At 47.9% G+C, this 15,900-nt stretch overlaps 1 protein-coding gene across 5 annotated transcripts in view; it reads right to left on the bottom strand.

Moving 5' to 3' along the window:
- Positions 1-686: 686 nt before the first annotated feature.
- Positions 687-15,900, bottom strand: part of STIM1 (stromal interaction molecule 1) — a 195,054-nt gene continuing 179,840 nt past the window's right edge. The window contains exons 8-14 of one of the 5 annotated variants that reach the window (XM_041729994.1): positions 11,896-12,063; positions 11,305-11,405; positions 10,823-11,058; positions 9,179-9,271; positions 7,397-7,463; positions 4,850-4,886; positions 2,397-2,587 (exon numbers count right to left, since the gene is read on the bottom strand). In XM_041729994.1, coding sequence (XP_041585928.1) covers positions 2,543-2,587; positions 4,850-4,886; positions 7,397-7,463; positions 9,179-9,271; positions 10,823-11,058; positions 11,305-11,405; positions 11,896-12,063 — 747 coding nt within the window. In that variant the 3' untranslated portion in view covers positions 2,397-2,542. Of the gene's footprint in view, positions 2,588-4,849; positions 4,887-7,069; positions 7,464-9,178; positions 9,272-10,822; positions 11,059-11,304; positions 11,406-11,895; positions 12,064-15,900 lie in introns of all 5 variants that reach the window. The other 4 variants (XM_041729992.1, XM_041729995.1, XM_041729991.1 and 1 more) reach the window with 4 other exon arrangements.

Here is a 15,900-nt window from a genome sequence, read left to right on the forward strand (position 1 = left end):
TCAGTCCTTGAAAGAGAGCCTTGCTAGGCCAGGGGCGTTGGATTTTACCCCGGCGGATGGGAGCTCTGGGAGAGTTTTGGGCACGGCAGGGCCATGACCCATTTGCTTTTATAACTCTCCGGTGGATGGTTAGCAATTAGGCCTTGTGGACGCAGAATGGAGAGTGCTTGGTGAGTGAATGTGGGGGGTAGGAATAGGTAAAAGACGTAATATGCAAGAGTGATGTACAAGCTTCTGATCTGGGCTACACAAACTGATTTTTTTTTTTTTTTTTTTTTTTTTTGGTTTTCACACAAACTGATTTTTATGAAAGCTCATGTGGCCTCTCTCCCTAGGTGTGCCCTCAAGCTCCCTGTGAAGTGATTCTAAAAGTCACGGGTGACAGGCAAAGCCATAGTAGAGATAGGTTAAGGAAAGCCCAAAGATGGGGTAGCCAGATTTAGCAAACAAAAATAATGTGTCCCAAATGCTGCAGGGACATAATTACACTAAAAAAGTTACTAGTTATGAGAAATTCAAGTTTAACCAGGCAAGCATCCTGCATTTCAATTGGCTGCCCTCTCCAGAGAGCTTTTGGGTGTGTGTGGTAGAGTTACAGTGTTTTCCTTGGCCAAGGAGAAACAGGCTCTTCTTTATCCTGTCTGCTATGCCACAAAGAACACCATGAGAGTCAAAGCCAGCAGAGGTTAAAATCTCCTACATGCTTTATTGGACTTCAAAGAGTCTTATGAAATAACACAGAAAAACCATGTGAGGGTGTCCAGGGGGTGCAAGGCAGTCTGCAGCCTAGCACCCTCCTAAGACCAGCCCCAGGTACCTGCACCCCAGGCCCAAAATAGGATCCCAGAGTAAAGGCATGGGAAGGAGTGGGGCAAAAGGAAAATACCTTTACAGCCATAGCAAAACAGGTAAGGAAAAGAGTTGTCTAGAGGGTGGAAAGGGTGTGAGGGAAGAGGTCACTGACACCATCTTCCTTAGCCACCCCCTTCCCTAAACCAGCTGTGTGTCCTTTCTGAGCCTCTGGCCCAAGCTATGCAGTGACATGAAAATGGGGTCTGACAAAGGGAGTAGGTGGTGCAGGCACTTGGGAAATTCAGGAGATTTTTTTTTTCAATTTAAAAATGTTTTTTGGTTCAAATGCAACAATATCCTGCCCAACAATTCCAGGGCCCCATTAGAACCCTGGATCATTGCTGAGGCTCCCATGGCCAGGGGAACCATTTGTCCTGAGCTCCAGGAGTACTGATGCTTAGGGAGCATTTGGGCAGCACCTCTTAGAGTCAAACCTTCCTGTGGTATGGGGGAACAGGGGTAAGAAAGAGGCAAGTATAGGTGAGAGAAGAGAGAAAAGGGGACTGTCTTGTGGCCCACAACTCTGGCATCTACTCATCCCCTAAATAAGAGGAGTCTCTCCCGACCCACTCCCCTGGACTAGCCTCTCTTCGAAATTCTCTAGTAGCTTGTTCTCTAGGAATGTGTTCCACTCCCCCACGAGCCCCTGGAGGCTCAAGCAAGCTTCAGACCAAGTTTCCTCAGGCCCACTACACTCCCAAAGAACAGACCTCAAATATTAGGCCCTAGGCCCCAGTGTGAGGCAAACGGAACCATCGTAGGTGGGGCAGAACAGATCCGAGGCACGGATGTCAGAAGTTACTCCTCCTATCTTCCCCCCCCAGCTGCTAGGGGAAGTTGGGGAGTGGTGGGAGGGAGGAGCCTGAAAGCAGGAAACAGAGAAACAAGAAACCAAACTTCAAAACTGGGACAGCAGAGACAGAAGCTGGACCCCAGAGGCGGAGCTGGGGGCTGAGGGGACAGCAACTAAGACATGCACTGAAGTAGAGAGGGAGTGGCGGCAGCAGCCCACGGCAGGGCAGGCAGGCCATGGTGGTCAGTTAATAAATAATGTTGGAGGACCCCAGGATGAGGGGGGCAGGTATGTACAGTGCCCAGGCCCCTGGGCCAGCCCCTCCCATGCCCTACCCTAGGGGCCAGGTATCTTGGAAGGAGAGGAAGGGGAGGCAGAAGACCAAGGAAGGACAAGCTGTCCCGCCACTGCCACTCTCATCCTGCCTACTTCTTCAGAGGCTTCTTAAAGATTTTGAGGGGAAACTTCTTCCGGCCTGGGCTGGAGTCTGTCTCCTCGCCAATGGAGCCATTATCTTCGTCAGCCACAGCCTTCTTGCCAGCCAGATGGGGAATGCGTGTATTTCGGCTGGCCTGCTGGGCTCGGCTGTCCCCAGTCGGAGATGGCGTGTCTGGATCTGGGGAACTGGAGCTGTGAGAACGGGAAGAATCCAAAGGTGGAGAGCCACCAGGTGGGGCTGAGGGGCTCAGCTCCATCAGGCTGTGGGCCTTGTCCAGCCCGTGGTTCAGCGCCAGGAGTGCCTTCTTGGCCAGGGCAGGGCTGTCAGGCAGTTTCTCCACCAAAGACCCGGGGTGGACCCCCTCAATCAGCCGGTGGCTGCCATTGGAGGTCATGGCGCTGAGGGCCTCATCTACAGCACGGACCATCTGAGGAGGCTTGGGGACCAGACGCTGGCGGTCACTCATGTGGAGGGAGGACTCCGAATCGGAATGGGTCAAATCCCTACAAGACAGGGCAGAAAGGAAGAAAGGGACACATACAGGGGAGGACGGTGGGAGAGAGGTGGAGAAAGAGAGGAGCAGCATGAGAAGACAAAGTGAGGTGGGAAATGGGCATGGAAAGAGGGGTAGGAGAGAGAAAAGAGGATGAACAGACAGGCAGGCAAGAGAGAAGGATGAGAAACAGAAGGAAGTTGAGAAAAAAGAAAAAAGAAGGAAGTTGAGTAGGCCATAGGTACAGGACAAGAGATGAGGCAGGAATAGGGGATGGAGATGGGTTGGCGGAGAGACAGGGAGAGAGAAAAGTCAGGGAGAGAGAAGGCAAAAGGAGGAGCAAGTAGAAATAAGGAGGACCAAGGGGAGAAAAAAAAAAGAAAGGGAAAAGTGATGGAGAAAGAAGAGACAAACAAGAAGCAAAACCAAAAGTCATTATGTCATCATCTGTCTGGCAAAGGGCTTTCTAATGACAACCCCCCACCCTGCTGAGTGGCTAGGCCCTAAACTGGTACAACCAGAGGCTTAAATCCCCCAGGCATCCTCCTTAATAAAATCTCTGCCTTCCCACAGCTGGCTAGATTTCTAGGACTCAACCCGAAGCCGACACAGAACCCACATATTGCTCTGAGTCACCATTTCCTATGTCTTCCTCCCCAACTGACTCCTGTCACACTCTGGGACACATCCAGTCTGGGACAGACCCCAAGGAACAAGGCACATGCAGTAGATGGGCCTGACCCAGGCTGGGGAGGAGAAGGTTAGGACAGCCTTGCAAACAGTCACTTATCCACCCCAAAAAGGTCAGGAAGCTGCCTCTTTCGACCCTCTCACAGGATTCAAAGTGGGTCACAGAGAAGTACTTCCAAGTTCAAACCAAAGTCTGCTGGCAGCTGGGAAAGGGAGGGGGTGTCTTTTTCAGAGGTCTGTGAGAGGGAGAGCATAGACAGGTGCAGAAAGACAGGAGGTTGATCTTTAAGTAGCAGTGGTTCCGAAGAGCTGCCACTAGAAGTCAAAATTTCCATCTCTGCTTGTTGTGTGACCTTAGGACAAGTTATCTAACCTTGCTGGTCCTCAATTTTGGCCAAATGCAGGTAACACCAATTCAATTATCTTACAAGGGTATTTGGAGGATCAAACATGTTGGCAAATCACTTGGAAATGTAGGAAGTTATTATGGGAATGGAGATGATGAGGCCAGTCAAGCTGGAAAACCCATATGTGGGCCAATCACAAGAGGCTTCTTTGCAAGGCTGAGTTATGGGGATGTGGCACAGCACACTGGACATGCACACACAGAGGTTAGTCCAGAGAGCTGAGACTCTGGAAGGGGCTGGCTATTCCTAAGAAGGCCCATAAACCAATTCCAGATGCCTCCTCTCCTGCCTCTACAGGGAGTCCCCTGCCAGTCCCTTAACTCTCCCTCTGCTTTCCCAGAGGAGAACCCACAATAGGGTAGAGGAGAGGATAAGGGAAACATCCAAGTCAGGAAGCAAAGGGAGAAAGTCAGGAGCGGAAGGGGAGTGCCACAGGACCTGGAAAGGAGGAGGCTGTGGGTCAAAAATAAGGGAGGGCACCAGGCCCGGAAAATAAATAAGCAAAAGCAGAAGGTTGACTCATAGCTATTGTAGGGTTAATTCTCAGTAGGAAACAATTAATTGAGCAGCTATCCCATGGGTCAGTATCTTCCTGGAGACAACAGTGAAGAAAAGTCCCAACTCCATTCTATAAATACTGTTTCAGCCATGTCCTCTACTGTTTACTCATGTTCACTCTCATGTTTGGTTTCATGTATCTGACACTGTCCTTGCTTCTGTCTAAATGTGGCCGAGTTTCCCTAAGTTCCCAGATGATCCTCTCCGTATCCTGCCTTTTCTACACATATATGAACCACTGAGTGGGGTGCCAAGGCAGCTCTGGGGAGCCACCGCACTGGGAAAGGGGCCCTCGATGATGACAAGGCGGGGACCCCAGGAGCTTACTTTTCTAATGCCAACGGAGAACGGTCAGGGGGTTGGGACCCTCCCAGCCTCACTCCCTGTGGCCCAAGCTTCATTCGGCCATGATTCCCATCCTCCATGCCTTGTCATCAATTAAAAGCTGAGGCCTTCCAAAGCCAGAGAAGAGCCTGGAGGAAGCTCAGGTAGATGCAGGAGATAAAAGGCCTGCTGAGGCAAGCTCACTTTCCCTCCCTGAATCTTTGAGACACTCAGGCCAGGGGTGTCCCTCCCCAAAGGCTGGCTGCCTTGGGCTCACATACCAAGCTACTAACCTTACTAGAGAGTCTGTTTGTCTTTAGAGATGATCCTCTGGTGCATGGTGCAAAAGAAAATTAAGCAGTGAACAGGCCAAGTGGGTGCAAGTACCTCCCCACTCTCCCTCCCCACTGCCCTCAGCATGGGCCTTAGGGCAGGAAATTCACAGCATCCTCTAGGGCTCAAACCCCAATCCAGTCTTCTGGCCCTCTATGGGGAGGTGCAGTCTTCCTGCCTAAGCTTTTGGATGACAATGAGGATGAAAATGAAGAGGAGCCACTGTGCTTGGTGAAAGTGAAAGACAAAGAACAGCCCTCAAGGACAACTATCCAGAGGTTCCAGGAGCAGAGTGAGAGACACTGGCATCCAGGGTGAAGCAGGACCAAAAGTCTGCAGCAGCAGCAGCCTGCTGCCCAGCCCAGAGTGCAGGGCTGGGCCATGTCACAACTTCAGAGATGAGAGGTCCCTCCAGAGGAGAGGGACTTTCTGAGGCTCTTGGAAGCTTGTTCCAGGCACGGTCAAGGCTCTCATCTCTGACCCAAGACGATCTCCTGAGGTCTTAGTAGAGAAAGGCCCTGCCGCTGCCAGACCAAGCTGTGGGAGAAAGCCTTTCACCACTTCTTACACAGTTCACTGATTGAGACCTCGTGGAAGGACAAAAATACCCGAAGAGTGTCCTGAAATATAAAGCCAAGTTCTACTCTGTTCTGTTCCTAATTAGCTGTGGGAAAATAACTGGGAACATTCCATGACCCTTCAGGACCTTAAATTCCTACTCTAAATGAGTACTTTATGCTGGCCCCACCTATAAACTTTTCTTGTCCAAAACCCCAAACCTGTCTCCCCTCTTCAGTTCCCTAATTCCTGGAAGGGTACCACATCCATTCAGCCGCCCAAGCCAGAAACCTGAGTGTCATCCTAGACTCCTCCCTCTCCTGTACCCTTCCCAGTGAATTGCCAAATTAATACTCTCCTTTCTATGCCTAGACCTCACTACCTCCCCTACTGGTGTCCCACAGCGACTTCCAAATTTCTGTAGTCTCTCCTTCTCTTCTTTATACAGGCCACTAAAATGTTATTTCTAAAATGCAATTCTGGGGACCCCTGGGTGGTTCAGTCGGTTGAGAGTCTGCCATCGGCTCAGGTCATGATCCCAGGGTCCTGAAGTCCAGGGCCCCATGTCATCTGGCACCGTGCTCAACAGGGAGCCTGCTTCTCCTTCTCCCTCTGCCATTCCCCCTGCTTGTGCTCGCTCACTCTCTCTCTGTCAAAAAAATACAGTCTTTAACGTGATCCCGGGGTCAGAGATCGAGTCCCACACCAGACTCCCCACAAGGAGTCTGCTTCTCCCTCTGCCTATGTCTCTGCCTCTCTCTGTACATCGCTCATGAATAAATAAATCTTAAAAAAAAAAAAAAGAAAGAAAAGAAAAGAAAGAAAGAAAAAGAAAAAGAAAAGAAAAAGAAATCCTTCTGCAGTTCTCCATCTCTTGCAGGGTAATGGCCCAAGCCCCCAGCCTCTCAAAGCCCTTCCTCCTAACTTCCTCTGCTACCCCTTCCCAGCAACATACACCCAAGGTTCTAACCACAAATACATCCTATTCTCTTGAACCTCCACACCTCTGCACATCAGCCTTCCACTGCCTAGACTACACTTTATTCTTTTCCTGCACACAGGGTGTTAGCACAAATGTTGTATCTTTTGTGAAGTACTCCACCCAGGGGCACACTATTACTCACTCCCTCCTCAACACCCCCATAGTACTTCTCAAATTGCTCCATAATTATTTCTATATCTTTCCTGGACCAGACTATAATTCCTGATAGCTGGGACTGTATCTTATCATCTATGAATCCCCATACCCAGCAAAGCCTGGCCCAGGGCAGGTATCCATAGCTGTTCTATCAAAGGAGTAAAGGAAATAAGGCCTCCATGGAAACAACGGATGTGAAGGTGCATAGTTTAGGCCAAAGTGTGATAGATAGGCCTGTGAGGGAGGGGCATCGTACTCATTTTTAGAGTCACCAAACCCCAAACAGAGAAGGGCACAAAGCGGTAGGAAGTTAGGCTGACAGTAAGAAGGAGCCCAAGGACTGGGAAAGGACAGGACAAGGAGAAGATGCCCCACTGCACACCCCCCAAAGCTGACCAAGCAGCAGCCACCACGCAGAGGCCAAGGTAAAGGGAGCAGAACGGGAAGGATGGGAAGAAAGAAAGAGAAGAGAGACAGCCGATACCCCAAGCTCTCTGAATGCCCAGGCATCACAGCGCTGCTGTCAGAAGGGGGTGGGTCAGGGTAGGGCTCCATCTGGAGGAAATAGGAAGTGCTGTGGTGGTAATAAACAGGGTGGACATGGACGGTGGTGATGGAGGTGGTGGAGGAGGTGGTGATGGTGGAGGAGGTAGTGGTGGTGGTGGTAGAGGAGCAAGAAGAAGCAGCAGAGGCAGATGGAGAGCTGGTCCCGTGGCCTTCAGAACTGAAAGACTGTCCAGATGAAAGGCTGCGCATTCGCCTCAGAGAGACCCGGCTCGTCAAGAAGTGGCCAGCCTCGCCCTCTACCAACCTCTGAGATCCTAGGCCATGCTGTGGCTCCGTCAGGCGCTGCCGGACACTGCACTGCAGGGTAGGAGCTGCAAGGAGAGTGAACAAAGTATGAGCAAGGGCCAGCCTCCTTTGGGCTGGCAGGCAAGCAGGTTTGCCCCCCGAGAAATGCTTGCTGCAGACCACGCTGGGCTGTGGTGCCCAATCTGGAGAACGGGGCACCTCTTCCCCAAAACCTCCCACTAGGGGTCCTAAAAGGAAGGGGAAGTTAACAATGAGGTGCCCAGGGCAGTTTTAGTGGCAGCTGCAGAAGGAGCCTGGGGCTGCTATTATTGGAAAGGAGAGGCAGGGCAGTGAGTGGGAGGACACAGGCAGGGCAAGGGAGGAGGGGGTTGTGAGGGGAGGAGGGGGGTGTGGGACAAGGTCCGGGAGAGCACTAAGAACCAGCCTTTTTTACAAAGCCAACCTCACAAAATAATTTGCAGTGTAGACAAGGATTTATACACAAACACCCCTATCACATCAGAATTAGTAATCATACGAAAGGACCCATAAAGTTGGAACAAGGGGAAAATGATAATATATCCAATTGCTGGAAAACTACACAGCTGATAAAAATGCTGCTTAAGATTTGAAAAACATACAAAAGTACCCATTAAAATGCTCGGGGAAAACCAAAGGATACAAAATTATACGTAAAAGAAATACCTTGAGCTACAGAACACAAAAAACAACTAGATTTTGAAACAAGGCCTTTCTGCTTCTAGCCATGACCCCGTGCAACTTCCCTATTCTAAGTCCTAATCTATAAAATCCTGCAGGGTTATCGTGAGGCTTCAAGAGAGCATATTTAAAGTATCTGATACAGTTCATGGCACTCAATAAATGGTAGTGGTCATTATTACCTTGACCACTTAAAAAAATTATTAAAAATCTCACAGACAGAAGACTGTAAGAGAAGATGCTCAAATATGGTGGCGCAATGGGTACCTCTTTTCTCATGCTCATATTTACACATTTCACCTTCCAAATTTCTTCTAATAATCATGCAGACAAAAAAGAGCCAGCTCTTGGAACAGTGCTACAAATCAGGCTCTTGGAAAATGATGGCCACCATACCCAGTAAAGGGTTATTTGGGCACTAGGTAACTTGGGAATGTGCTAGATCATCCCCCTTGGGCTCACTCCCAGCTCCAGCTAAAAACAGAATCTCTACCTTTGGTTTTTCTCTTCTACCCTGAGAAATGGGCCTCCCGGCCTTCTCCCTAAAGATGGGAGAATGAGCCAGGTGACAAGGGTGCCAGAAGCCACAGAGGGGCAGCAAGGGAGAGAACACAATTCCACGGTGATGGAGAGCTAGGGAGGCAGGGCTTCTACGGCTGGTGGCTTTCAAGGCACAAAATGGAGGCAGAAGAGGAAGAAGCAGCATGGAACAGGAAGAGGCAACAGGGGAAAGAGAGGAAAAGGGAGAAACATGAAAAAGAGAAAAGAGGGGAAGGATCTTTCCTTCTCTCTTTCCATCCAGCCCAGCTGGAAGAAGGGCCACCAGGACTTCTGCCTAGCAGGGCTGAAAAGAGAAGCCCAAGCCTTCCATCACCATGGATGTTCTCTCTCTAGCCCTCAACTGAGCAGGCTGATTCTTCTCACCCCCAAACCTCTCCCTGCAGTTAGTAGGGACAGTGCTGAGGGAATAGAGGGAGCAGGCAGGGGAGCAAGGCAGGCAGGAGAAGGGGCTTATGGGGTAGGAGTGTTTGTTTAGTCCCAAAAGTTGGAAAAACAAAAGCCCCAGAGGGGCTCCTCAAACCCGGGTATTTCCAGAGGGACTGATCATCCGAGCCGGCGGATGTTGAGCAGAGAGAGCGGTCACTGAACCTACGCCCCATCAGCCAGGCAGCATCTAGGGTCCAACAGCCAGGCCAAAAGGAGAAGAGAATCTGATTTACAGAGGGCTTCAGCCCACCCTTCAGTGGGATAAGGGGACGGCTAGGGGCAAGGGGTGGGTAGCTCAGAGCTAATGAAGGTCCCTCCCAATCCACAGAACATAGGAGTCTTTGGGATCAACACCTGCCTGTCAGGGATCCTAACCGTATTGGGCCTTTGATTAAAGCCCTGATGGGGGGGATCCCTGGGTGGCTTAGCGGTTTAGTGCCTGCCTTCGGCCCAGGGCCTAATCCTGGAGTCCCGGGATCAAGTCCCGCATCGGGCTCCTGCATGGAGCCTGCTTCTCCCTCTTCCTGTATCTCTGCCTCTCTCTCTGTGTGTGTGTGTCTCTCATGAATAAATAAATAAAATCTTAAAAAAAAAAAAAAAAAAAGCCCTGATAGGGTATCACATCATGGTGACAAAGTGGCTTGGTCAAAGTATTGCTGAACAAATTTATAAACAAATCCTGTCTGGAGCTGGAATCCAGCTTGATGAAAGAATCTGGCTTTCTGAAAGTGAGCCCCTAAGCCAGCTTTGTGGGACACAGGCCTAGGCCAAGGGCTTTTTCTTAAAGGTCAATTCTATTTATCTAAAATAGCCTCTGATCTGGAGAAAATTTCAACTGGGCCACTAAGGGGTAAGTCCCTCATTCACCAAAGATTTCCCACAAAGAGTTGTCTCTTTGACTTTGCTCTACTCAGCTCTGACCACTGGTGGGGAAAGGAGGGGGAGGGAAGGCCCAGGAAAGGTTGCAGAAGTCTGAGAATTCAGGTGGAAAGCCAGACATGCTTATACAGGCGATCCCTCTGGAACAAAAACATCTTCCTGGCTTGAAGGATTTAGGGCTATTGTCTCTTTAAAGGACTATTGCTTCAGGAGGCTCACACAAAAAAGGCAGAGAGAAAAAGGTATCATTCCACTTTAGCAATTAAGAATAAAGAATGTCAGGATGCCTGAGTGGCTCAGTGTCTGAGCATCTGCCTTTGGCTCAGGTCATGATCCTGGAGTCCTGGGAACGAGTCCCACAGCAGGCTCCCCAGGAGGGAACCTGCTTCTCCCTCTGCCTATCTCTCTCTCTGTGTCACTCATGAATAAATAAATAAATAAATAATCTTAAAAAAAAAAGAATAAAGAATGCCAAAATGAAAACAAATAAAAGCACCAAAGAGTCCAATGAATACCATTTTTCTATTATGAACCACTCAAGAAGACTGTCTTTATAAAGTCACATGGGGAAGAAAAAGGAGGATGAAGGGATTTTAAAAACATAGAGTGAAGGGAGACATACTTAACACAATAGACCGAGAGGGGCAGACAGAGCATATAGCAAGGAAAAACTACCCAGAGCACAAGTACAGAGGAATATCCTGATATGAACTGTGCTTTATGAACCAAGGAGGCTGTGAACAGAACCACGTTCCTTGGTATCTACCCCACATGCTGTTTAAGTACAGCAGGAGCCAACAACTTCTCAACCTGTGTGTCAAAGGCTCCTTCCCTCATCCCCACCCAAGGGGTTACCTACATTGCATGGACAAGGGTGACACAATCTCCTCATCCATGTCATCCACATCGTCAGTCATGATGAAGTGGGCAGGATTGGGGCGCGTACTGCCCATCCAGCTGGGATCGATGTTGAGAGCAGCCACCAGTGAGTGGATGCCAGGGTTGTTGACAATCTGGAAGCCACAGAGGATCTCAATCTGCTGCCAGCGGTGCAGGCGCTCCCGCAGTGCTGCCGTCACCTCACTCAGAGCTTGCCTGGAGCACATGGAAGAGAATTGAAGCCATGGGCTGCTGGAGCCCCAACAGGAATGAGGCCTCTTGGAGGAACAAGTTGGGGGAGGATGTGCCAATAAGAGACACAATTAAATCATGCACCTGAGAGCGAGGTAGGAGCCAGAGAAAAGCTGGGGTAGGAGACCAGAGCTGCCCCCTACCAGTGAAGAGGTACAACTCTGAGAATGGAGTGGACACCAGCAGAGCTGGGCAGCAGGAGCTACTTACTTCGCAGTTAGGATTTTGTGATCCACATCATCTAAGGAAGAGCTGTGGGCCACGTGGAAGGTGCCAAAGAGTGTGTTTCTCTTCTTTTTTATCTTCTCAGCCTGCAAAGATGAGGTCCTCAGCTTAAACAGAGCAGGGATTAGAGGCTGGAAAATGAGAAGTGCCTTTCTTTGGCTGGGTCCCCTCCTCTTAGCACAGCTTAGGCTGCACAAGAGAAAGGAAGAGAAGGGAAAGGAAGGGGAGGGGAGGGCAAAGAGTGGGGGAGGAAAGAAGATGGAGACAATGAGGGAAGCAGAGGGACCCCCTGACAGTCCACTGGCCCCAGGATGGCTCTGCCCCATGGCAGGCAGAGGCTGGCAGAGTCTTCCCTCTACCTGCCTCCACCAGCTTCATCTTTCCAGAAGCAGGTGGGAGCACACCCACACCCTCATTCCCTCCTACAGAAATTTGAGGACATCATCAGGAACTATATATCAGGGAGAGAAACAGAACCTAGCATGGGGTATCTTACTGTTCAACAGGAGGGACAGAGCGAGGCGGAGGGGAGGAAGCAGGGTGGGTGAAGGAAACAGGCCAGGAGGGTAATCTCACCCCCTCCTTGGCCACCAGCAGTTGCTTCTCAGCATTTTGCTTCTTGATGTTATAGTACTGCACCTCCACCTCGTGTGTCAGCTGCAGCCACTTCTGAAGAGCCTCTGGCGCATACCATGAGCTATGTGATTCCAGTTCCTTTTCTGCTTTCCTGAGGGCCTCCCGAACCTGTGCAGCCAAGAAGATGTAATCCATTTACTGCTACCAAGTCCCTCTCCAGTACCTCTGTCTGATACCACCCATCTCAGAGTTCTTATCTGCTACCTCATGTGAGCTTTCAACCCGCAAGGATTATTCTATTTTATATACCACAAGGAAGCAAGCTCAGGGGAAAGTAACCTACTCAAGGTCGCGCAGTCAGTAGCGTCAACCAGATCTCAAATTGAGATTTGTTTTGCTGCCAGACCAGAGCAATATTCATCCACACAAATAGCTGCCTCTCCTGGCCAACAGCCAATCTCGGCAATCCTCCCTGCTCTCTTGAGGGGCAGGTCAGCTTAGTGAATCATCTTTCTGAGAGTTGGGGTCTGTGCTTAGACCTCAAGACATCACAGTGTGACAGAAAAAGCACTTTACTGGGAATCTGGAAATCTGGTTCTGGTCCCTGGTCTGTCACTTAGCTGGCCCTGTGACTCTGAGCTGCCAATAGCAGATATCAACTCAGTGTGAGGAAAGACTCTCCCTTGCAAATCCAAATCAGTTAAGGAAGGGGTAATCTCAGGAGGAGGTATGGGAATAGCTCAGGTTCATTAAAAATGATTGCTACTCTGGGAGGGGGTTGGCCTGAATGCTCTCCAGTCTCCTGTAGACCATAGGCTTGGTCTGTGATTCTCCCATTGAGCAGGGTACCCTCTACAAAGTGAGCGGATAATAATCATGCTTACTTTTAACATAGGCATTCCCAAAAGAGGCCAAGACATGAAATAACCAATGTGTAAGCAGAAATCTCCTCAGTGACTTCTCACGCAAAGAGCATACAATGAAGCAGACTGACACAAAGCACTGAACATGGAAGGTCTGAGATTACACACAGATGCTATATACACTGGATACCTTGCCATCTCACCCAGAGCACAAGTACAGAGAAATATCCTGATGTGAACTGTGCTTTATGAACCAAGGAGGCTGTGAGTGGAACTATGTTCCTTGGTATCTACCCCATATGCTGTTTAAGCACAGCAGAAGCCAACAACTTCTCAACTTGTATGTCAAAGGCTCTTTCCCTCATCCCCACCCAAGGGGTCACCTACATTGCATGGACAAGGGTGACCCCCAAATTCTCCATCTGGAAACTGACCTTTAGCTGGTCAGAATCCCAGAGAAAAGAGATTGAGAACCCTTATTATGGCCAGCTTCAGCCAACAGGGCAAATAACCCAGAGCAGGCCCCGAGGTTCTCTCCATGGCCTACCATACAGGAGGAGGCCCTTAGCTAAGGACAGAACACCTTTATTCCTTAGAGAGCCATTGAGAGGACCAACCTCATGGTTTTCGTTCCTTGAAAAAGAAACTATCGCATAGCCCACCCCTGGCTTTGTAGATTTAAAATGAAGAACAGATACCTTAGAGTCTAAAACACCAAGTCTGATCAAGTTCTACCTTGAAAGGAATGAAAGGAATGAGGAATGCTAAGGGGAAAATGGGAAGAGAAAAGAAAAAAGAGCAGAGAGAAGTGTGACATTGGGAAGGGCTGGCCTAATAGACTCAAAACTATTTATTGAGAGAAATATTTACAAAATAGGGTACAGGAAACAGGGGCAGGGGCAGAGGTTGGGAGGTGGGGGAGAGGATGATTAGAGGCAAGGAGACAGGGACAGATATATCATGCCACACATAAGGAATAAATGCCTGAAGGAGGTAAGAGCTATGGCAAATCAGAGTATTCTTTTATTCTGTGGCTATGGTTCTCAACCTGCCACACACTGGAATCACTTGAGGAACTTTACAAATACTGCTATCTGGACCCAAACCCAGATTCTGATTTCAGTGATCTAGGATGCTGGCCTGAGTATCAAAAATTTCTAATGCTCTCCAAATGACTCTAATAAGCAGCAAAGTGAATAACCATTGATCATGTGCTTTACAGTGTCACACCTGACTTCCACTTCCCCATAGGATGCAGTGGGTCATAAAGAAGAATAATTCATATCCAACCCAACATCTAGGATAACTTTTGTCTAAGTTACAAAAATGATGAAGTTCTTGAAAGACAAAATGATGAATTTGTCTTGAAAGCAAATTATTGTAATTATGAAAAATTTTCAAAGACATCAGAGGGCTATAGAAGCAATAAGGACTAGGTCTATAGTTCTCCAAGTAGGATCCAGGGATACTTGAGTGCATCCTTTCAGAGCATCTGTGAGGTCAAACTATTTTTATAATAATACTAAGACATTATTTACCTTTTTCACTCCCTTTCTCTCTCAACCAAACTGCAGATTTCTCCAGAGGCTACAGGATGAGTAATATCATAACAGATTGAATATAGACACTAATGTAAGAATCCAGCAGTCTAAAGCCAAATAGTTAAAATATTTGCAAAATTGTAAAAAAAAAAAAAAATCACTTCTCATTAAATTATTTTTATTTTCAAAAATGCAGTCATTTTTCAAAAAATATTATTTGTGTCAATACATAAGGAGTTTAATATGAATTAGTAAATTTTTTTAAAGATTTTATTTATTTATTCATGAGAGACAGAGAGGGAGAGAGGCAGAGACATAGGCAGAGGGACAATCAGGCTTCATGCAGGGAACCTGATGCGGGACTTGATCCCGGGACTCTAGGATCACACCCTGAGCTGAAAGCAGACACTCAACTACTGAGCCACTCAGGCATCCCAAAATAGTAAATTTTTAAAGATTATTTGTTTTTTGTTTTTTGTTTTTTTTTAGTAATCTCTACACCCAACATGGAGCTCAAATTCACAACCTCGAGATCGAGAGTCACAATGTTCCTCTGAATGAGCCAGCCAAATGCCCCTGAATTAGTAAATATTTTTTAAATTTTCAGTTTTAACTTCTAACAAGGTAAATAGCAACATATTTCCCCTTTAAAAAAGTTCCTTGAAGTCCTAAATAATTTTTAAGAGTGAAAGAGTCCCGAGACCAAAAAGTTTGAGAACCAGTGGACTAGATGAACTAAAAATCCAGAGAGGGGAGGAAAAGTCTTTCTAGGGGGAGTTCACAATTGTCAGTCATTTTCTTCCATGGAGGCTTTTGATGGTTCTGGGTGAGAGCTGATGCTTGGGTGTGGCCCAGGCAGTGGGACTCCACTGGGGCCCAGAGAAACCAGCCTAGCTTTTGTTGGTATTATGGTACTAGTATGACAGATTGGAAATTGAGATGTCTCAAACATACATCCAGTTTTCTTCATTGAGCATTTATTGAGTTCTGGGGCTATTCAGGAGAACACGTTGCTAGGCCAAAGGGTGAAATAAAATCTCCAATAACTTTATAATGCTTAGGAAACAAAATACTGTATGAAGTAAGGGACCTTCCTCAAACACACTGATGGTCCTCCCCTTAAGATAGCTGCAAAATTTTGAAGCTGTGAGGAGCAGGGGGTCAAAGAGCTAAATTAAAATCCTCCAAGTGACAAACATGAATCTCTGACAATCTTTCAGGGCTCAGGAGAAAGAAACTCACCAGCTCTCAAGAAAAAGGAAGGGACATGCCTGAGAAACTGGGACAAATGAGTGCTGGAGCAAGTCTTACTAAAACTACAACCCAGTTCCAACATGGCTCAATTTCTGATTGGCCTGCAATGATTAAGTCCTAATAGAAGAAGAGGGGAGAGCTTCTTTTTGATGAAGGATAAAATCACCTGGGGCCTCTATTATTATTTTATCTACACTTTCCAGCATTTAATAACAATACAATAAATTACTAGACGTGAGAAGAGGCAGGAAAATATAACCAATAATCAAGAGGAAAAATGGGCAGTCCAAAAAGTGATCCAAACGTTAAAGTTACCAGAAAAGGACTTTAAAATAACTATGATTGAA

This window comes from Vulpes lagopus, chromosome 15 (assembly GCF_018345385.1).
Source record: "Vulpes lagopus strain Blue_001 chromosome 15, ASM1834538v1, whole genome shotgun sequence".
Taxonomy (NCBI): Eukaryota; Metazoa; Chordata; class Mammalia; order Carnivora; family Canidae; genus Vulpes; species Vulpes lagopus.